This window comes from Tenrec ecaudatus, chromosome 10 (assembly GCF_050624435.1).
Source record: "Tenrec ecaudatus isolate mTenEca1 chromosome 10, mTenEca1.hap1, whole genome shotgun sequence".
In the NCBI taxonomy this organism is placed as follows: domain Eukaryota; kingdom Metazoa; phylum Chordata; class Mammalia; order Afrosoricida; family Tenrecidae; genus Tenrec; species Tenrec ecaudatus.
In genome coordinates this window covers 135,445,570-135,464,958 of record NC_134539.1, presented here as the reverse complement: position 1 = coordinate 135,464,958, position 19,389 = coordinate 135,445,570, and the positions used below count along the sequence as shown (strand labels likewise).

Sequence of the window (19,389 nt, the reverse complement as noted above, 5' to 3'; positions counted from 1 at the left end):
AACGCATCAGCTAGACCAGCTCTCTGGAGCTGTGTGCCTGTGAGGGCTGGAAGAGGGAGAGGTGCAGGAGCCAGGCGAAGACAAGGAGAGCGTGTGAGGAGACATCCTTTTTGCGGGGGGGGGGGGTGCTGGAATTATTATTATTATTTTTCCGTTAAGGGCAAGGGGACCCTTCAGAAGGTGACCAGAGCCGAGGAAGAGTAATGTACAGGGACATCTGGGGTGCCACGTTCGGACCCTTTTTTGCTCTCTGCACTTTCTGTTTTGCTTTCTTCTGAGGCTAATTTATCATCACCGCTCTGAGATAAGAAGACAAATGATTGGCAGGGAGGAACACATCCAGCTGCCTTGGAGAATACAGCCAGGGGAGGGTCGGGGGAGGGGGCCTGGGATCCAGAGTCAAGGGAAGACAATAAGCAGTGGGGGTTGGCAGGAGGACATCTGGAAGCCAGCTCCCTTATCCCTTCCTGGCACCTCTGTTCACCCACAGTGCTGAGGGTGTGGTTGGGGGACGGCAGATCTCCCCACCCTTCAGGCCTCTCTGAGCTAAGAACTAATTCCCGGGGAAGCTGGGCCTCATTCTTCTTGCTTGGGGGGGGGGGAATCTCTGCCATCTTTGGGGTCCCATGGGGGTCAGTGGAGAGGTTAGGATTTCTGCTGAGGGAGTCGTCAGCATCGCCTTCTAGAAGCAGAAAAGGCAAATGATCTCCGGCCCTGGTTTTTCAGGGACCATTGATTCTTCTTTGGTCCCAAAGTCATCAAAGACGGACGACTTAAACCCTGAGTTCACACCTCCAAGCTGAATTTTACTTCTTTTCCCAGTTGAGTCGGCACAATGTTCAGCCTATTTGAGGATATCACAAGACTTGTGGTTGGAGAACTGGATTCTGGAGGGGATATGATTGCTGTCCGAAGTGCCATTGATGCCGACAGATTCAACTGCTTCTATCTTGTGGCGGAAAAGAGATGTTTATTCGGAACCCAGTACTACCCCACATCCCTCACCCTGCAGGACATCATGGAGCCCGACGAGAGTGAAAAGCTCACTGATGAGGTGGATTCTAAGCCCTCAGGTGAGTAGGCGGTGGGTGCAGGAGGGCCAGGCCTCCCCCTCTTCCTCCTGCACCCGGCCTTCAGCTCCCCATTGCCGTCCAGAAAATGTGCCAGTACCAACGGCCCATCAGCAAAGAAACTGTAGCCACTTTCTCACCTCAGTTTAAGAAATGCACAGCAGAGAAAGGAGCAGGGGATGCAGAGAGTTATTTATATTGGAAAATCAGTTCTAAATACTGGTCCTTTTCTATTCTGCTTGGGGGCCATGATGGTGCAGTGGTTATACAATGGACTACTAACTGCAAGGTTAGCAGTTCAAAACCACCAGCTGCTACATTGGGGAAAGATGAGGCTCTCCGCTCCTGTGAAGAGTTACAGGCTCAGAACCCCACAGTGTACTTCTCCCCTGCCCTGTAGGGTTCCTGTGTTAGTCTGAGTAGACTAGAGGAACAAATGCAGGGAGACTCATGTGTCTAAGAGAGAGTTTTATACGAAGGGTAATTGTACATTAAGAAAGCAACCCAAACTCAGTCCAGTCCAAGCCCATATGCCTGATGCCAATCTATAAAGTCTTCTTCAGACTCATGAAACACATACAACGATGCCAAATGCAGGATGATCAGAGGCCAGTGGGTAGAAGGTCTCTGGATCCAATGGTGGAAGCATCTCAGCGCTGGCAGGGGTCTCCACGTGGCTCCTCCAGTTGCCAGGGCACCGGGTCTATCAGCACAGTGCCATGTGTCTTGTCAGTAGAGCGTCTCCAAGGGAGTGATCAGAGAGGTGTCTCCTACCTCCAAGGAGGAAAGCACAGGAGTCCCAGAATTCTCAGGAGCAAGCTATACCCACAGAGAGGCTCGCTGGTTATATCTTGATGGACAGGCCAGACTCCACCCCTTCACTCGTAATCCTCTCAAATTGACACCAGATTATGTAACTGCCACAGTTGCCATGAACCGGAATTGACTCAATGGCAGTGCGTTTGGCTTTGGTTTTCGTTGTCCTGTTTGTAAGTAGTTGACCTTTCGATGTGATGGGCTCACCTCACGTCGTCTTGTGCTCCGCGTTTCAGTTCAGTAACTGGAGGGCAGTTTGCTTAGTGCTTAAGAAGGGGCAGAAGCGCCCAGGTGGAGGCACCATGTTCAAAGTGTAGCTTTGCCACGTACCAGCCTGGTGCCCTTCGGGCACGTCTCTTCATCTCACAAGGCTCGGTTTCCTCATCTATCCAGGCCAGGGGACCGTTTTAAGAAACGAATGAGGCAGAGACTGCAGCAGTCCAACAACCCAGACTATATAAAACACCGACAATTTAACAGCAGAAGGACAACTAGCCAGTCATAAACCGGGCAAGGGATTTGAATGGACATTTCACTAACGAAGACATTCGGATGGCCAGCCAGGGTTCTATATCATCTGCATATCAAAGTAGGTTCATGACTCGTGGCCACCCAGTCAATTCTGACTCACTGTCTTCCTCGGATGCCGTTGCCACCCTCTTTTCCGTACAGTCCAGTTTCTCAGATTCTTTGTCCATCATCTACATTGAATACACATGGTGACAGTGGCCACCCCGATGCACACCTTGTCTGATTTTAAGCCATGGACTGTCCTTTGTTGTTCAGCTGTAATAGGTCCCATAATGGGCATCATTAAATATTCTGGGTTCCCAGTCTTCAAAATGTTACCCACCCTTTGTGAGGAGCTGCACAGTCAGATGACTTTGCATAGTCAGTGGAACCCAAATGTACTTCCTATTTTCTACTTCCTGCCAAGATGCATCTCATGTTGGCAACGAGAGCCCTTCTTTCGCATCCTCTTCTGAATCGGCCTCGAATTGGTGGCGGCCCCCTGTCAATGTACTGCTGTATCTGCTTTTAAATGATCTTCAGCAAAAATTTGCTGGCATATAATGCAACTGATTGGTATAATATTGTTGTGCTATTATAATATCAATGGTTGCCATCGAAGGAGCAACCTGTCTGTACTTTCTTCCAAGATAGACTTGTTTGTTCTTTTGGCAATCCATGGCATTTTAAATATTTTTCACCAGCGCCATGATTCAAATGCATCTATTCTTCCTCAGTTGTCCTTATTAAAAGTCCGCCTTTAACCTGCATCTGAGGTGATCAGAAACACCCTGACCTGGGTCGTTCTCAAAGTGACAGTTTTGGCTTTTCATCACCTTAACGAGGTCTTGCTGCTTCCACGAGCATTGACTGTGGGTCCAAGCAGGACAAAGTCCGTGAAACGTCCATCTTTTCGCTGTTTATCACGATGTTACCCACTGGCCCAGCTGTGAGGACTTGGCTTTCTTCACACTGAGTGGTCATCCACACTGAAGGCTGCAATTCTGGATCTTCAGCAGCAGGTGCTTCAAGTCTTTCTCACTTTCAGCAAGCAAGGTCATGTTCTCTGCGTAGCTCCGGTTGTTAATACGCCTACCTTCAAGCCTGATATTACATTCTTCTCCAAAGGACTCTGCTTCTCTGATGACTTGCTCTCAGCATATAGATTGAATAAGTGTGATAAGAGAATACAACCCTGACTCACACCTTTCCAGCTTTTAAGTCACGCAGAGTACCCTGGCTCCATTTGCACAGCTGCCTCTTCAGCATGAACACAAGCGTTCTGGAAATCCCATTCTTCTCAACATTATCCATCGTTTGCTATGGCCCCTGTAGCCAAATGCCTTTGTATAGTCAATAATACACAATTAAATCTCTTTCTGATATTCTGTGCTTTCAGCCAAGATCCATCTGACATCAGCAACGATATCCTCTGCTCCACATCCTCGTGAATCTGGTCTGAACCTCTGGCAGCTCCTTGCCAATGAACTGCTGCAGCTGTTGGATGGTTGCCAGTAAGGTTTTACTTGCATGTGATATCAATGACTTTGTCCTATAATCTGAATATTCTGTTGGGTCAAATACAAATCTCTTCCAGTCGGTAGCCGTCTTCCCTCTCGGCAAAGACAAGTGGGGGCTTTCAGCGCATCATCAACTTATTGGAACATCCAGCGGGTATCCCATCAATTCCTGGAGCCTGGTTTTCAGCTAATGCCTGCAGAGTAGCTTGGATTTCTTCTCTCAGGACTGTTGGCTTTGATCACATGCTTTTCTTAAAATGGTTGAATGTCGACTTGTACTTTTCAGTACAGTGACTCTATATTTTCTTCTCCTTCCCCCTCCTCCTCCTTCCTCCTCCTCCTCCTCTTCCTCCTTCTCTCCTTTCTCCTTTTTCTCCTCCTCCCCCTCCTCTCCTTCTTTCCCCTCTCTCTTCCCCTCCTCCTCCTCCTCTTCCTTCTTCTTCTTTGGGGGCCATCTTCTTTTGCCTATAGACTATTTCAATTGTGCAAGTCTTGAATTTTTTCAGTTCTTTCGGTTTAAGAGATGCTGAGCGTGTTCTTTCTTTTTAGTTCTCGACCTCTCTCCCTTTGAACTTCAAGATAGATCTTGAAAGGCCGTTTTTGACGATGAATGTGGTACCGTTCCTCTTGATTTTGCCATTGTCAGCAGAGTGGACCGTGTGATTTTCCGATTCAGAATGACCAATACCAGTAGATCTTTATGTGCTCTCTTTGATTTTTGACAACTCACCATTTCCCTAGATTCATGCTTCGTAGTTTCCGAGTTCTGATTATTCATTGGCATCTGCAGCTGTTTCTTCTCATCGTGAGTGAAGGTCCCCGATGCGCCCTCCACCTGCCGCAGGTGGTCGGCTCTACTCTGAGAAGCAGTTCTTCCGCCATCACATTTGGCTGCCTCTCTCATCTCCTGGCACGATCTCTGACAATGTTCCGCTTCGCTTTAGGAGTTTTCAGTGTCCAACGTGGGCAGCTTACTGCAACCAAGAAGCTCTGCTGAAGCCTGTTCACTTTGGTGACCTTGGTGACCGCTGGTAAATCTGTGACATCACTTCCCACACCACCGCACCACGGAAGCTATCTCAGTACAGCACACTGACAGGCCAAGAGTGGGATATGAATGAAATTATTCGATACTTTCTTCATTTGCTTGGGCCACTTGTGTGTGTGTGTATAATGGGCACCGATACAGCCCTTTACCAGTTGAGCAGCCAGCCAGCTGTCCTCCAAATTACTTGACACTTACAATGGTCACTGTCATATCAATCTCACTCTTAGCCCGAAATTCCAAGAATTGAAAGCAGATTGTAATAACACTAAAGACCAACTCCCTGCCATTGATGGAGTCAGTTCCAACTGACAGCGATCCTATAGGACAGAGTAGACTTCCGACACCATCAGAAGAAACCAGCCTCCACCGGTGAAGGGCCAGTAGGCGCAATGGTATGGCGACAATATAGAAAGAAGATAGTAAAGTCACAAAGGATAAGAAAGAGAGGAGCCAGACACATTTAATGTGTGGCATGCCCACCTCAGCATCTCTTGATGGACCACGTGGAACGGGGAGACGTGAGAGCAGGTCTTTACTATCTTGGGGCATTTATAGGTCGCCACAAGACATGCACATTCAGTAGTTACATGCTTCACAAGGTGGGTGGCATCTACATTAAGGCCCCTGAGCTCACAGGCGCGGAAACCCAGTATCTGCATTGGGAGAAGTAATAAGGTGGGTTGAGTGGCACGGTGGGAAGAGCGAACAGAAGGACGTCTGCTTCTAGAGCAGGGGTTCTCCACCTTCCTCACACACAGCTCCTTGTGTGGTGGGGACCCCCAACCGTAACATGATTTTCACTGCTACTTCATCATTGTGAAAGGGTGGTTTGACTCCCAAAGGGGTCCCGACCCACAGGTTGAGAACCACTATTCTATAAGGAGATAGACTCAACCAGGCGCTCACTTTCAGGCAGCAGAGCTATTAGCTGTTAGGGGAGACTCTGTGGGAACAATATTTAAAGCAGGGTAATGTGCTTGGATTTTACCTCTGACTGATCAAAGTGGAGGCTTTCCTGCTGTGGAATACCAGCGTTCCAGATTCCCTCTGTTATAAGTTAGGGGGGGAGAAAGCATTTAGAAACTTGAGAAAGTTGTATGTTTCATTGTTGCTACACTTCACCCTGACTGACTCGTCTCCTCCCTGGGACCCTTCCATAAGGGGATGTCTAGTTACCTACAGATGGGCTTTGTACTCCCTCTCATTCACAATGATATGATTTTTTTTGTTCTTTGATCCCTGATACCTGATCCCTTCAACACCTCGTGATCGCACCAGCTGGTGTGCTTCTTCCATGTGGGCTTTGTTGCTTCTGAGCTAGATGGCTGCATGTTTACCTTCAAGCTTTTAAGACCCCAGATGCTATATCTTTTGATAGCTAGGCTCCATCAGCTTTCTTCACCACATTTGCTATGTACCCACTTTGTCTTCAGTGATTGTCGGGAAGGTGAGCAGCATGGAATGCCAATTTAATAGAATAAAGTATTCTTGCATTGAGGGAGTACTTGAGTAGGGGCCCAATGTCCACCTGCTATCTTAATACTAAAACCTATAAATATATGCACATAGATGTATTTCCCCATCCTCATATATACATATATTTACATATGTACATGCCTGTATTTAGACCTCTATAAATGCCCTTTGCCTCCTAGTTCTTTCCTCTATTTCCTTTTACTTTCCTCTTGTCCCACTATCATGTTCATTATTTGGGTTTCAGTAATTCCTCTCGATTACATTACACTGGGTCACACCCTACCAGGCCTCCCACACCCTCCTCACCACCCATTTGGATCACTTGTTCTTCCCTTGTCCTTGGGTTTGTTAACACCACTTCCTTTCTCCCCACCTCCCCCTTTCCGATGTCCCCCCCCCCAACTGTCTGTCCCATTGTTTTCTCCTCCAGATTGTTCATCCAGCCTATCTTATTTAGATATACCCGAGGAGATAATAACATGTACAAAAACAAAACAGAGCAAAACCAAGCAACAATATACAACTAAACAACAACAACAAAAAGCCAATGACCACCACCACCAACAACAAAGAAAAGCCTGTAGTTAGTTCAAGGACTGTTTATTGGCCTTTAGGAGTGTTTCCTGGTTGAGTCTGATGGAGCCCCAAGCCCTGATCTCAAAGTCTGGTTTTGGCATTCCCTGGGAACTTCGTTGCTCTGTTCCCCTTGCTGTTCTGTTGCACCCCCTTAGTGTTTTGCCTCGGTGTGGTGGGATCAGATTGGGAGGAATTCCCACACTGTGTCTCCAGTGTTGTCCCCTGTAGGGCTATGGGTCAGTGAGGATATCGTGTCTCATGGGGGGCTGGCCATGTGGTCCTCTCTGTGGATTGGCTGCTTTGAGCAGGAATATTGTCCTCAAGGCTTCCTCCCCCTCCATTTGCTCCCGTGTGCTCCCATCAGACATGTCCCTCTCCCTGAACTGCAGCTTCAGTGCTGTCCTCTGAAATGCATTCTGCTGGGGGGAGGAGCAGGTGTCCACGCAGTTGGGATTGGGGCCAGCCCTTCAGACCTTTCCCTGAGATATTCTTTAGATCTTTAACCCAGAATATCCCCTGAAGTCTTTTTTTTTTAATTGTAGTCTTCCTAAAACCAAACGATAGTTTCATGTAGCTAGTCAGCTCTATTTGTCTCGAGCATTATGCTCCTTTAAGAACTTTGTGTATGAGATCAAACTGACCATAGCGACTTGAACCTTTGGGGGCAGTGAATTTAGGTTGCCGGGGAAGGAAAAACTCAGGAAATAAGGATAAGGGCGGTTTCACAACTCAGAGAATGTAATCAATGTCACTCAATGGTACATGTAGAAACTATTTCATCGGTGTATGTTTTGCTGTGTATATTCTCAATAACAACAAAATATACAACATTAATAAAAAATTTCAAGACTCAAGTGAGGTCAATGATTCAATGAAAAGACGGAATGATTTCCGTAAATCATTTAGCTCCGTGCCAGCATAGAAGGAATACTCCATAAAAACGAGCTTCCGTTTTTCGGGTGGTGGCAGCTACTTTTTTTTTTAATCACTTCATCATGACCAACGGGGAAATTACTGATAATCGGAAGTGTCTACGGACTTGAAAGGATTTGTAGAGGAGTCATCTTACTGCTTCTAAACTCAGCTATTCCTTGGTCTTCTTCTTGGATTTCAGAAATTCCAGGGAATGTGTTGATGAGCCTTCACGTGGAGCCGATTTCAGTGTTTCACTGAGTGACAGCTCAGAACTCATTTCTGCAGCCCAGTTCTTACAGGGATCACCCTAGAGAGAGAGGCATTCAGACAAGACACTGATGTTTGAACAAGACTAGCATTGTGTAAGGATGCTGCGTTGATTCTCTGAAAAGCAAATTGCCAACAGCTAATTTATTAGAACCAGTTTTTCATATGCCCAATTCACCGAAAGCAGAAGTGTGGTTTACACTGGGACTAGGCTACTTTGCCCTGGTCGTTGTGCCCCAGGGGCAGGGGGAAAGTGTAAGTCTGGAAAGATACGCTCGACTAAATCAGTTACCTTCCTTTTAAGGCAAATCCGTATGTTGAGTGAAAAGAAAATCACAGGCTGAGGTGACACCTAACTTAAAAACCAAACCAAAATCTCTTCAACAATGAACCGAGCTGGTAATTAGATTTGACGTCAGTCACCTGGCCTGCCTCTGGGTCAAATGGATTACAGGAGCTTTGTTTAAACTGGATGGTGCTGATGTGGTTACAGTGTGCATAGGTTTTGTTTGTTCATTTTTTTCTTCATTAAAGACTTTGCCTTATTCATATTTTGTTAGTTTTTACCTAATGTTGCTTCCCCCCTCCCTCCCCGCTCCCCGACCCAAGATACCTGTCAGCATACCTGTGTTCAGTTGGCGTAGCTCTTCAGTCTCTTCCGGGTGATGATACTTTCTCAGAGTTTTCTTCATTTTTAATGACACAATTTTGAGGAGCACCAGCTGAGTATTTTACAAGATATCTTATTTTTAAACACAGTTTTATTGGCACATGACCCACATATCATAGGATCTGCCCGGTGTTTCCCCTTGATTATACTGCAGTGATGGGTCCTTGGGAGGATGAACACAGGTATTCCTACCGTGTCACATCAAGGATAGATGCTAGCAACCTGACTTATCGCTGTTGGCGTAGACCTTGACCATGGCTGAGGGAGTGCTCACCAGGCTCACTTATGTTGTGCACTGAAAGACGAAAAACAAACTCACTGCCCTCAGGTTGCTATCGACCCGCTAAAGGACAGGGTAGACTGGGCCTCTGCGTTTCCCAGACTGCCCTGTTCTCCGCAGTAGACCGCTTGTCTTCCTCCCTCGGGGCAAACAGGCTTTTGTTTCTCTTTCCTCTGGGATAAAATGGGGGCAGACCTTTGCATGGCCCGGGGAACCAAGGGGACCGGAGATGTTCGTGTCACGTGACCAAGGCTCATTTCAGGCACCGTGTCCACTTCTGCCCTGTTTCTTACAGTTACACAAAGTGTTCTCTGCAGCGGTCGATGTCGGAAATGAAATGAACAATAATTTATAAGTTATCAAGTGGTCACGAGGGTGGGAGGGGGGCAGGGAGGGTAAAAAGAGGAGCTGATATCAAGGGCTCAAATAGAAAGTAAATGTTTAGAAAATAATGATGGCAACGTATGTACAAATATGCTTGATACAATTGATGTATGGATTGTGACAAGAGCTGTAAGAGCCCTCCATAAACTTATCTTTGAAAAAAAGTGTTCTATGGCAATCTAGCCCTGCCCCCAATGTCAGACTACTCAATAAGCAAGGTCAATGTGGTTTATTTGTGTCTATTTGCTAATCCTACAGTAAACAATGGCACTTAAACACACAGACACACACACGCACGTACACACACACACACACACACGAAGATTCCTTTCCTAGGCATGACTGGCACCTGTCTCTCTCCCATTCCCACAACGTCTTCCTACACAACGAAGCCTCTTTTCAAATTTGCAACCCCTGCCCATGATGGATTGCCCAATAGAGAAGGTAAACGTGGCCTTAGGTGTGCTTGCTTACAGATCTACTGCTGACCGCTTCAGTGCGCAGTCAGGTAAGCACAAGTGAAACTGTTCACTGAAATTGGTAAGTCAGCACAAGTTTGCCCATTCTTGCCAGGCTTCCTGTGTAATCTCCCCCCATCTGCCCTAATCCTCCAGCAATAGGGGCCCTCCTGCCTCTATGCGCCCCGCACACCTTCCACTGACTGGTGGGTAACAGCTGCTATTAGCACCTGCTCGTCAGGGCAGAGGCCACGTGGATGGGCCACTTTCCAGAGGTGCCTCACCTGCAGAGTTCACATAAGCACTAGGGATTGAACTCTATGAAATGTTTGCTTCCCAATTGGCAAGGGCTTCCGATTCTCTAGCCTCCTTTTCCTTGTGCCATTTCAGTCTCTCGTATGGCCACATCGGCCTGGTTTCACTCTTTATGCAAGGATAGCTCTTCTGCAGACGTGCATCGGACGCTTAGGGATGGGCCGGGCGTCGTGTTAAGTGCTTACTTTAATTTCCCAAGCACACAGGAAGCAAGTGCTACTATTATTCTCCTCCTGTAGTGGCGGAAACGGAGATTCAAAGAGGTAAGTGACATAGCCAAGATCACTTGGTCACTTGTGATCTATTTCTAGGTCAAATCAATGAGTTTGGAATTAAGGACAGTGTGGATTCGATGGTCGAGCTTAAAGTGAAAGTACCTAAAACAATCACAATTGAGCTGATGGTTCAGAAGTCCCAGGATCAGAAGCCCCAGAAACAGGAAGCCAAGGTGTCAGTGCATCGGATCTCTCAGCACCAACTGGATTCCCTTGTGGAACGGTGAGGCCTGAGGTGGGCAACAACAGGGCAGCAGGGAAGAGAGGAGGACAAGAGGGCAGGGGGAGGAAGGAGAAGTCCGTCTAAGGGCCACAGGCTTCTGAGGAGACGCATCCCGGCCCTTCTCTGTCCTCGCACTCTTCCCGACTCCCTCCTTGACTTCACCCCAGTACACCTTCCCCTGAGGGAGGTGCCCTGGGCTGGCTCCCCCTGAGTGTGAGTAGGGAGGTACTTTGGGGTTTTTCTTTATCTTTTCAGTTCATAATGGAAAGGCGTGTAAAGTGAAAATTTACTAGTCCTTGAACTATCTCACTTTCTACTCACTATGTTGCTGAGTGGAGTCTTCTGAGTTTTTCTAGGGCAACTCAGTTTGTTTCTAGGATGTCTATTATTTTGAGGGTGTGCGTGCGTGTGTGTTTGTGTGTGTGTGTGTTGTTAGGTGCTCCCGAGTCAGTGCTGACCCAAAGCAGCTGGTGGTTTTGAACTGCAGACTTTGTGGCTAATGGCCCAACACATAACCAGTGTGCCACCAGGTCCTATTGGCACTCATACTGACTCGTCTTCCGGGCAGACATATGGACATTATCCTGTCACAGACAGCATTGTGTTTCAAGATAGATCTTGATTTTTTTTTTTTGGGGGGGGGGGGGTGATGAATGCAATGACGCCAATCCTCTTCAATTTGCCGTTCCCTGACAGTAAGCCAGATGACCATCAGAATCCAAACCGCCCATACCAGACCACTTCAGCTCACAAATACCGAGGGTGGAAATTTTTATGCATCCCATCTCCTTTTTGACAACTTCCAATTTTTTTAGATTCAGACTTAGTATAGTCTGCATTCCAACTGTTAACGGATGTTTGCTGCTCCCCCCCCCACCCCTTTCATTTTGAGTCATGGTCCATTGGCAAATGAAGGTTCTGAGTGTTTTATTCCGTCCACGTTACTAAGGCTGACGCTCCCCCAGTTGTCTGTTGAGTGCTCTCCAATCTGAGGGGCTCATCTTGTGGCCCTAAATCAGACAATGGCTGCTGTTACTCATACGATTTTTGGGGCGGATTTTCCATCTATCCCTTCTTCGTGTGTCTTAGTCTGAATGCTCTGCGGAAACTTGTCTACCCTGGCTGGCCTGTTAGTCTTGGAAATGATACTGACGTAGCTTCCAGCATCACACTCACAGCAACATACAAACCACTGGGTCATACATGTGGTGTGTGTGTGTGTGTGTGTGTAGCCCTGGTGGGGTGGTAGGCTACAAATTAGGCTGCTAACCACCATCTCAGCGGTTTGGATTCACCGGCTGCTCCATGGAAGAGAGGAGGTGTCAGCTCCCATCAAGCTTTGTGCTCTGAGAGACCCAAAGGGGCCGCTCGCCCCAGTGGGGTTGCGATGACTTGGAAATGAGAAGCGTGTGCGTGTGTCCCCCCAAAGCTCCAGGGAAATGGCATGAAAAGCGAACGGGATTTTTTGAAGCTTCCCCCCAGCCCCCACCCCCGTACATAGTGGGCGAGCGGGTGGGGGGGCACTGAGTAGGTAGGAGAAAGTTTCAAAGAAAGGGCCTGGTGGCACAGTGGTTTAAGTGCTCAGCTGCTAACGGAAACACCAGCCGTTTGAACCCAGGAGAAAGAGGAGGCCTCCATGGCGAGCACGGGCCTGGAAACCGAGGCAGAGTTTGCTGTGAGTCAGATCAGGTGCTGGCAATGTGTTTGTTATCAAAGGGCAGAAACGCAGGTTTGTCCCCAAAGTCTACAGAAGTCCCACCAGGCTGTATGAAGTCATAAAGGCAAAATGACTCTCTTTATGGATTTGAGGTGCCATGTGGGGGTCCAGGGGCAGGCATGCAGCCAGGCCCCAGGGACCCTTCTCTGAGAAGGGGGTGTCTCAGGCTGGGCAGGTACCTATCTCAATATCCTGGGTATGGCACATGCTTTGGACTCTTTCAGCTTAGGGACTACCCACAATCTGGCTGAAGTCTCAAGTTCATGGCTGTCCCTCTGTCTACGGCCCATGAGCGTGGTATGAGGGCCGGTGAGTGGAAGTGTGGAGCAGCTTCCTACACTAATATTGGTACCCTTCCCCCTTCCCTTCACCTCTCTCCTGAAGCTGGTAATGAACGATGGAGCACTAAATGCCTTGGGCTTCCAGCATACTGAATCCCCAAACCAGAGCTAGCTCAAGGAAGGGGTGAAGCCTCACCGGGAGGTAGAGTCCCCGAGAGCCAAACTCTCCCTGCTTCCCCCCACCCCCCATCCCGCAGGCAGCTGAAGAAGAAGCTACCTCACACCTTCGAATTCATTCGTGCAAAGAAGGACAACCTGTATGTGGTAACAGAGACTCTTGTGAATGAAGAATCCCTGAGTAAAGAGAGGACAGTTAGCTTTCAATTCTTGTCCAACGCTTTTCAGATCATGCTCTCTTCAAAATATGAGGTTAGGACTGTGGGAGGCAGGAAGGGAGGGAGGGAGGGAGGGAGGGAGAGCCAGGTGGGGTCCTGACAGCCCAGCATCCAGGCTTCCATCCTTCCCTCTGAGCCCCCTGAGCAACCCAGCTCGTCCCTTGGCCTCTTCTCTTCTTGCCCCAAGAAAGGGTGGCTGAAGCCTTCCCGTGCATCTCAACTCCCCCGTTTTGTTTCCCTTATCGCACCCCCACTCTTTATAATTAGACCCCTGTCTCTATAATTAGACCCCACTCTCTATAATTAACAGGTGCGCCTGCTTGTTTCCTGCCTGCCTCCCTTTGAGAGGGCAGCAGAGCAGGGCCGGCAGGGCCTACAACCAGACAGCCCCCCACATGTGCTCCATCACATGTCGGTTCAAATCTCAGGGCCTCCACGGGTTTTGTCTAGGGGCGAGACCACCACGTAGGCCTCTCTGAGCCTTCCTTGTCCCATCTGTAAAATGGGGACCCTAATGTTGATCTCCCTCAGAAGAGCAGGTAGCTCTGTACAGCACCCATAGACACATCAGTGTCAGCTCCTTTCTGTTAGCCTCACAGGTCAGTGACTATTCCCCCGAAGCACGTGCTGGGATATCGCTTAAAGAAGCTTGTCTTCTCCCGCCAGGATCATTTCAGTAAGCAAGGGTGGGGACCTGGCAGGGGAGGGCAGTGGACACGCATTCAGTGGGGCTCTGTGCTAGGCGGGGTGGGGGTGAGGGGGAGGCCAGGGAAGATTCCAGGGAGGAGAGAGGGGCCAGGACTGGGAGGCAGGACTTGGGCTCCTTGCTCTGACCCCGAGGACCCCAGGTTCACGCCACTCTGACACCAGTCTGTCCCTAGAAGGTGAGCATTCAGCCCTTCCAGGATATGTGTGATTTGGTGGCCACAGTTTGGGGGCATTGGTGAGGTACTGGGAAGAGGGAAGTTACAGAGATAACCAGTCTCTCTCCCTGCCCTGGCCCCCTCCCCTCCCACAATTCTTTCTCACCCCTCCCCATCTTGCTCTTGGCCCTGACTTAGGTATTATTTCTTTCTCGGACAAAACAAACTCCTTTCCGGAAGGTGAGTAGGCTGCTGGGTCTCCAGTCCATCCTTTCCCACGGCACAAGAATGGCGGCTTTTAGAATGATAGGGAATGGTTGGGAACCTTGACCTGCTTAGGGCTGAGACTACGGGAGGCGGCACTAGAGAGCGGCTGGGAAAAGTGGGCCTGCCTGCCTTGTATGCTGGCCCAGGAGCCCCCAGGCTCCTCTCTGGACAACTCCGACTGCGGACTGACTGCGAACAGGCCTGGCGCTGTGTCTTGAGCTCACAGTCCTCGCTGGTGACTGAGTGATGGAGGAAGCATCATTGAATCGCCTGGTCAGCATCGGCACTGGTGGAACCGTGTGGGTGCCTCTCTCTGAGGGTGGACGGAGCGGTCTGCACACACCACGCTCTGCCTTCTGTATGCACGCAATACGGAGTGGGTGGGGGGCAGGCTCCCTGCCACGGGCAGTGAGGTCTCAGGGGTCCAAGGGTGAACAGCTGGGACAAGAGTGTCCACAGAGGGCTAGAGACTCTCTGGAGACGCCCTGAACAATTCTTTTTCTCTTTACAGAAACGGATGGTGATGTATCCTCGCTCGGTAAGAGTAAGGGGTGTTGGGGGCATAGTGCTTAAATGTTGGGCTATGCTTCATGGTTGGCAGTTCGAAACCACCAGCAGCTCCTTGAGAGAAAGACTGGGTTTTCTAGTCCTGTAAGCAGTTACAGTCTCGGAGACCCACAAGGGTCGCTCTGAGTCAGCAGTGACCCCCATGTCAGTGAGTTTGGCTTAGGCGGTAAGACGAGGAGCCGCCTGTGTGTTTTTGCCAACTCTGTTAAGGGTGGCTCTGTTCCTGCCCCCCGAGGACTCCGCTCAGGTGGAATCGGGAGAGGGCAGTGCCCGCAGGAGGCTTAGTTCTCGCCTGGAGGTTCATCTCTCTCCTCCAAAGAGTAATTTTCAAACATAGTTGTCCATAGAAATCACCCGAGGAACTTTACAAATACCGATCTCTACATCACTCCTCCAGAAACGTGTTTATTTGGTCTGACATGTGGGCTAGTCATGAAGGTCTCTAGTAAACGCCCAAGGTGATTCTCCGGCCGATCAAGGTGGAGCACCGCTGCGCTAACTCCCCTGCATCCCCACTCCTCCTGCACGGTGCATGGAATGGGCTTCGGCTGGCAAGCACGGACGAAGTCTTCGTTTGCTGGAGGCAGCGAAGAGTTTGGGGTTGAGACCAGACTGGGAGTGATCGGGGGAGATGAAATTGGGTCCAGTCAGAAGCAATGATGGTGGATTTTGGGGTGGGAAGGATGACTCATTTTACCAGGAAGAGGTAAGGGAAGACATGGAGAGGAGGTGTCCAGCAGAGGTAAATAAAGGAGGAGGTCTGAAAGGGCCTTGGGAACGGGGCCTGGTGGGCTGCGCGGGTCTGTCCTTCATTGTTGCCTCTACAGGGAAGTCCTTGAGTCTGGAAGAGTCCCAGAACATAAAGGAGAAGGTGCAGGACTTGAGAAGCGACCTCCAGGATCTGACTGAGCAGGAAAGAAGAGATGCCATCAACTGCTTCACAGAGTGCCTCCGTGAAGGTCATCTGCAGGATCTAGAGGAGAGGGTAAGGGCAAAGGCGGGGTCAGTGGGAAGGACGTGTTCCAGACAGTCTGTTACAGTGGACCGGATACTCATTCTACCCCTCTCCCGAGCCCAGGTAGCTGAGCTCTGGATCTCTGGTGAGCTGCAGTTAACGGACGGACCATCAGATCCTCTCTTACGCTGCCTTTTCAATGATGCTGGGATGTTGGAAGATACCCGTGTGGAAGCCTTTCAGGCACTCCTGGATGCCTCGCTAGGTGAGCAGGACATGCTGACAGAGGAGCCTGTGGGGAACGGAATCTCGGGAGGATGCACTGGATCCTTGACTGTTTGTGAGGGACAGACTGCGCGTCTCAGAGGCAAGCACTCTGCCCCAGGCCAGGCCTCCAGGGCCTTCCTCTTCCTGTCCCTGGGCACAGCCGATGACCTCTACTAAGGTGAAGTAGTGCAGAAGCCCCGTTGGAATAACTCCCAGCTAGCACTCCCAGGAGTTCTCTGGAACCGCCTCCTCCCCGTTTTCTGACCATTCCATGGTGGTTTGGGTCAAAGCCTACATGGCAAATTCACTTTGTATTCAGTAGTTTGCACCTGTTTTGTTCTGTGACGTTTGTTGCCATCCTCTCTTCCCACTTCCTCCCTGAGTCCCTCGTGTCCAATTGCCCATTCCCCTGCCCCTCTCTGCTTTTTTTTGGGGGGGGGGGAATGCTGCCCTCTGGTTTGGACATTTTGAGAAGCATCTTTCTCACGGGTACCACTGGTCACTTGATAAGGCTTATTTCTTGCCTGGCTGAAAGATGATCTCTGGGAGTGGGCTCAGTTCCAGGACTGGGGGTATCTCAGGGCCACGGTCTCAGGCCAGTAAGGCTGGTCTTTTTCATTAGTCTGGATCTTGTTCTACCTCTTTCACCCAGGACCACAAATCCAGGACCTTGTAGGGTAATCCCAATCAGAGTAGTCAGTGGGCACCATCTAGTGCCTATGGTCCCAGGCTAAGGGAGGCGGTGGTTTATGTGGTCCATTAGTCTTCTGGACTACTTGTTTCTTTGGATCTTGGATGTTCTTTACTCTGCACGACTCAGGACCAAACAAGACCCAAAGTTGTGTCCTAGAGGCCACTCACAAACGATGAAGACTGCCGGCTCCCCAAAGTAGGACGCAGAGCATTGCATTGATGGACCATGTTGGGCCAGTCCACCGGGGCTCTCCACGACTGTGGCCCTCATCTCTCAACCCAGGGATTGCTCTCTCAAAGGATGTGGTCACGACTAAGAAGTTCGCAGCACGTTGCCCCTGTCGGGTCTCCTCTGTACTCACACAAGTCGGCAGCACGCACACATATGCTTCGTAGAAATAGCCTCAGCCAAACTATGCACGCTCGTGGGTGTGTCTCCCATCGGTTCAGTTTGTGCATCCACCTGTGTACCCCGTGTAAGTTGCTGTCACTGTAGGACGTTGTGTGTAATGTGTGGTGTGTTGCCTTTCACTGTTGCATACTTTGCAGGGTCTTTCTTTGCCCAGATCACGTTGTGCTGACTGCCCTCGACTGCCCTCCCCTTCACCCAAGACGACAGATGTCTAGGAGCTAGCTAGGGGTTCCCCCCCTCACTCCCCTCACTGGTCGGAACCTCCTTTTGATGCCTGTCCTGGGCCTGATTGGATACTTCACACCTGTCCCACCACGAGCCTCTCCTCCCTGCCAACCAAACCCTTTTTTTGCTCACAGGTTTGCCCGGAGAGTATCAGCAGCTTCTGCTTGTGGTCTTGAAGGAGAAGGAACTGCCACTTTTGTTGGAAGAGGTGAGACAGTTTGGGCTGAGGGTCAGGGTCCTTGTGGAAATGGCCACTTGTGCTTTCAAGAGATCCCGGGGCACTGTCTTTTCCCAGAGCTCCCTGCCAGATGATGCTCATGCAATTCTCTGGACACACAGTTGCCAGAAGAGTTTGTGGTTTGCCTGTGAGCAAGAGAAGGACAGGGATGGCTAGTCCCAGAGTGGCACTGGGTACCATCTTGACTGCCAACAGTGTTGGGAGAGCGGGCAGCCCTGTTGGCTCTGTAGGAAACAGTGCCATGCCTGACTGCCCTGGGCTCAGGATTAAGAATGGCCAGGTGTTTGCCATTTCTGGTAAGTTTCCATCTTCCTAGCGTTGACAGTGTGGTGGGTCCCCCTCTAGGTGGAGCATGTCCTGGAGAAGAACAGTGGGGAACAGAGCTGCACACATGATGGCGTGCCCGGTGGCCCCAAAGAACAGACTCTCCGTGCCTTCTATGTTGTCGTCTCCATCTTGCTACAGCTGCAGGAGTAGCCTACCTCTGTCTTCTCCTAAGTCACCAACCCTTTAGCCATTCTTCCCGCGAGCCTTTGGATTGCCCCAGCCCAACTTCACCGCTGATGCCAGCCTCTTACCCACCTGACCTCTTTAAAGCAAGCATCTTGCCGTCCTTCAAGGAATCCCAGGCCCTACACGCTAGCTCCAAAGTAGCCTGTATTTTATGCACGACTTCTGATTAAAAGTGGTAGATTAATCGTATTAATTTCTTTCCCCCTTGAAACGCCTCCAAATGATACCAGTGGAAAACAACAACAAAAAGGCATAACCGTACCAGAACAGGACAGTGAGACAGCAGATAAGAGATCTCAGCACATCTTTCAAAGACAAGAAAGCAATGTTAGGGGATGTGGGATCAGAGTTGGGGAGAATGGGGAAGGAGCCTATTGCATTTCATCACAAGGTGTTTGATTGATTTTAGAAAAGAGAATGGAACAGGGAAAAAGGACAGAGAAATAAATTACTTATTAAAAAAGTAAAAAGGGTAAGAGAGGAAGCTCCGCCCTGCTTTCTGCCACCCCCTCCTCCATTCTTCCTCAAACTCCGCCTCCAGCCACATCAAAAGGCTTAGACCTGCTTGTATACAGGTTCCAAGCTCCCTCCACCGGATTGCCTTCACCTACCTTAGCCGCCCTGCCAGCTCTAGCTCCAATATCATTTCCTCCCAAATCATCCCAGTTCTCAAGGAATTGACTACTTCTGCCTCTGTCTGGCTCACAACACGGGGAACAGATTTCAATCATGCCACCCATGCTATGGTATGAAATCCTTTCTGCACGCGTCTGTTACACGCATCTGAAAGCTCCCCGAGGACAGGGTCCAGGCCTGCCCTTTCTCTGACTGCTGACCGCAAAGGACCTTTGAGAATGGTACGTTTGACTTCACGGTGACTACAAAATGCCACTGGTCTGCTTTTGCCCCATAGGGCTCCTAATGCTTACCCAAACTAAAATAGCTAAACAAGTTCAACCCACCCACCCCCACCAAACCCACTGCCTTCAAGTTGATTCTCAGAGTAACACTACAGGGTTTGTGAGGCGACCTTGCTATGGGGCAGGCAGTCTCATCCTTTCCCCTGAGAGTGGCTGGTGGGTTTGAGCTGCCAACTGTGAGGCACCCACTCTATAGAAATTCTACAACTATGTGAAAAACTTACATATGATACAGGTAGATATTTTACTTCTAGATGAAGTCAAAAGAAAAAA

At 49.6% G+C, this 19,389-nt stretch overlaps 1 protein-coding gene across 1 annotated transcript; it reads left to right on the top strand.

Moving 5' to 3' along the window:
• The first annotated feature begins 835 nt into the window (after positions 1-835).
• Positions 836-18,160, top strand: GSDMB (gasdermin B). Its single transcript, XM_075559646.1, has 9 exons — positions 836-1,073; positions 10,617-10,803; positions 13,059-13,230; positions 14,127-14,139; positions 14,258-14,299; positions 15,721-15,878; positions 15,972-16,113; positions 17,580-17,653; positions 18,029-18,160. Exons 1-9 carry the CDS (start codon positions 836-838, stop codon positions 18,158-18,160), a joined length of 1,158 nt encoding a protein of 385 aa, XP_075415761.1.
• The last annotated feature ends 1,229 nt before the right edge of the window (positions 18,161-19,389 follow it).

What these genes read in the sequence shown, in the direction of transcription:
- GSDMB (XM_075559646.1), top strand. Translation starts at nt 836, where the DNA reads ATGTTCAGCCTATTTGAGGATATCACAAGACTTGTGGTTGGAGAACTG. An exon ending in TGCAGGATCTAGAGGAGAGG is followed by an intron (nt 15,879 to 15,971) that starts GTAAGGGCAAAG and finishes TCCCGAGCCCAG; the next exon opens with GTAGCTGAGCTCTGGATCTC. An exon ending in ACTCCTGGATGCCTCGCTAG is followed by an intron (nt 16,114 to 17,579) that starts GTGAGCAGGACA and finishes TTTTGCTCACAG; the next exon opens with GTTTGCCCGGAGAGTATCAG.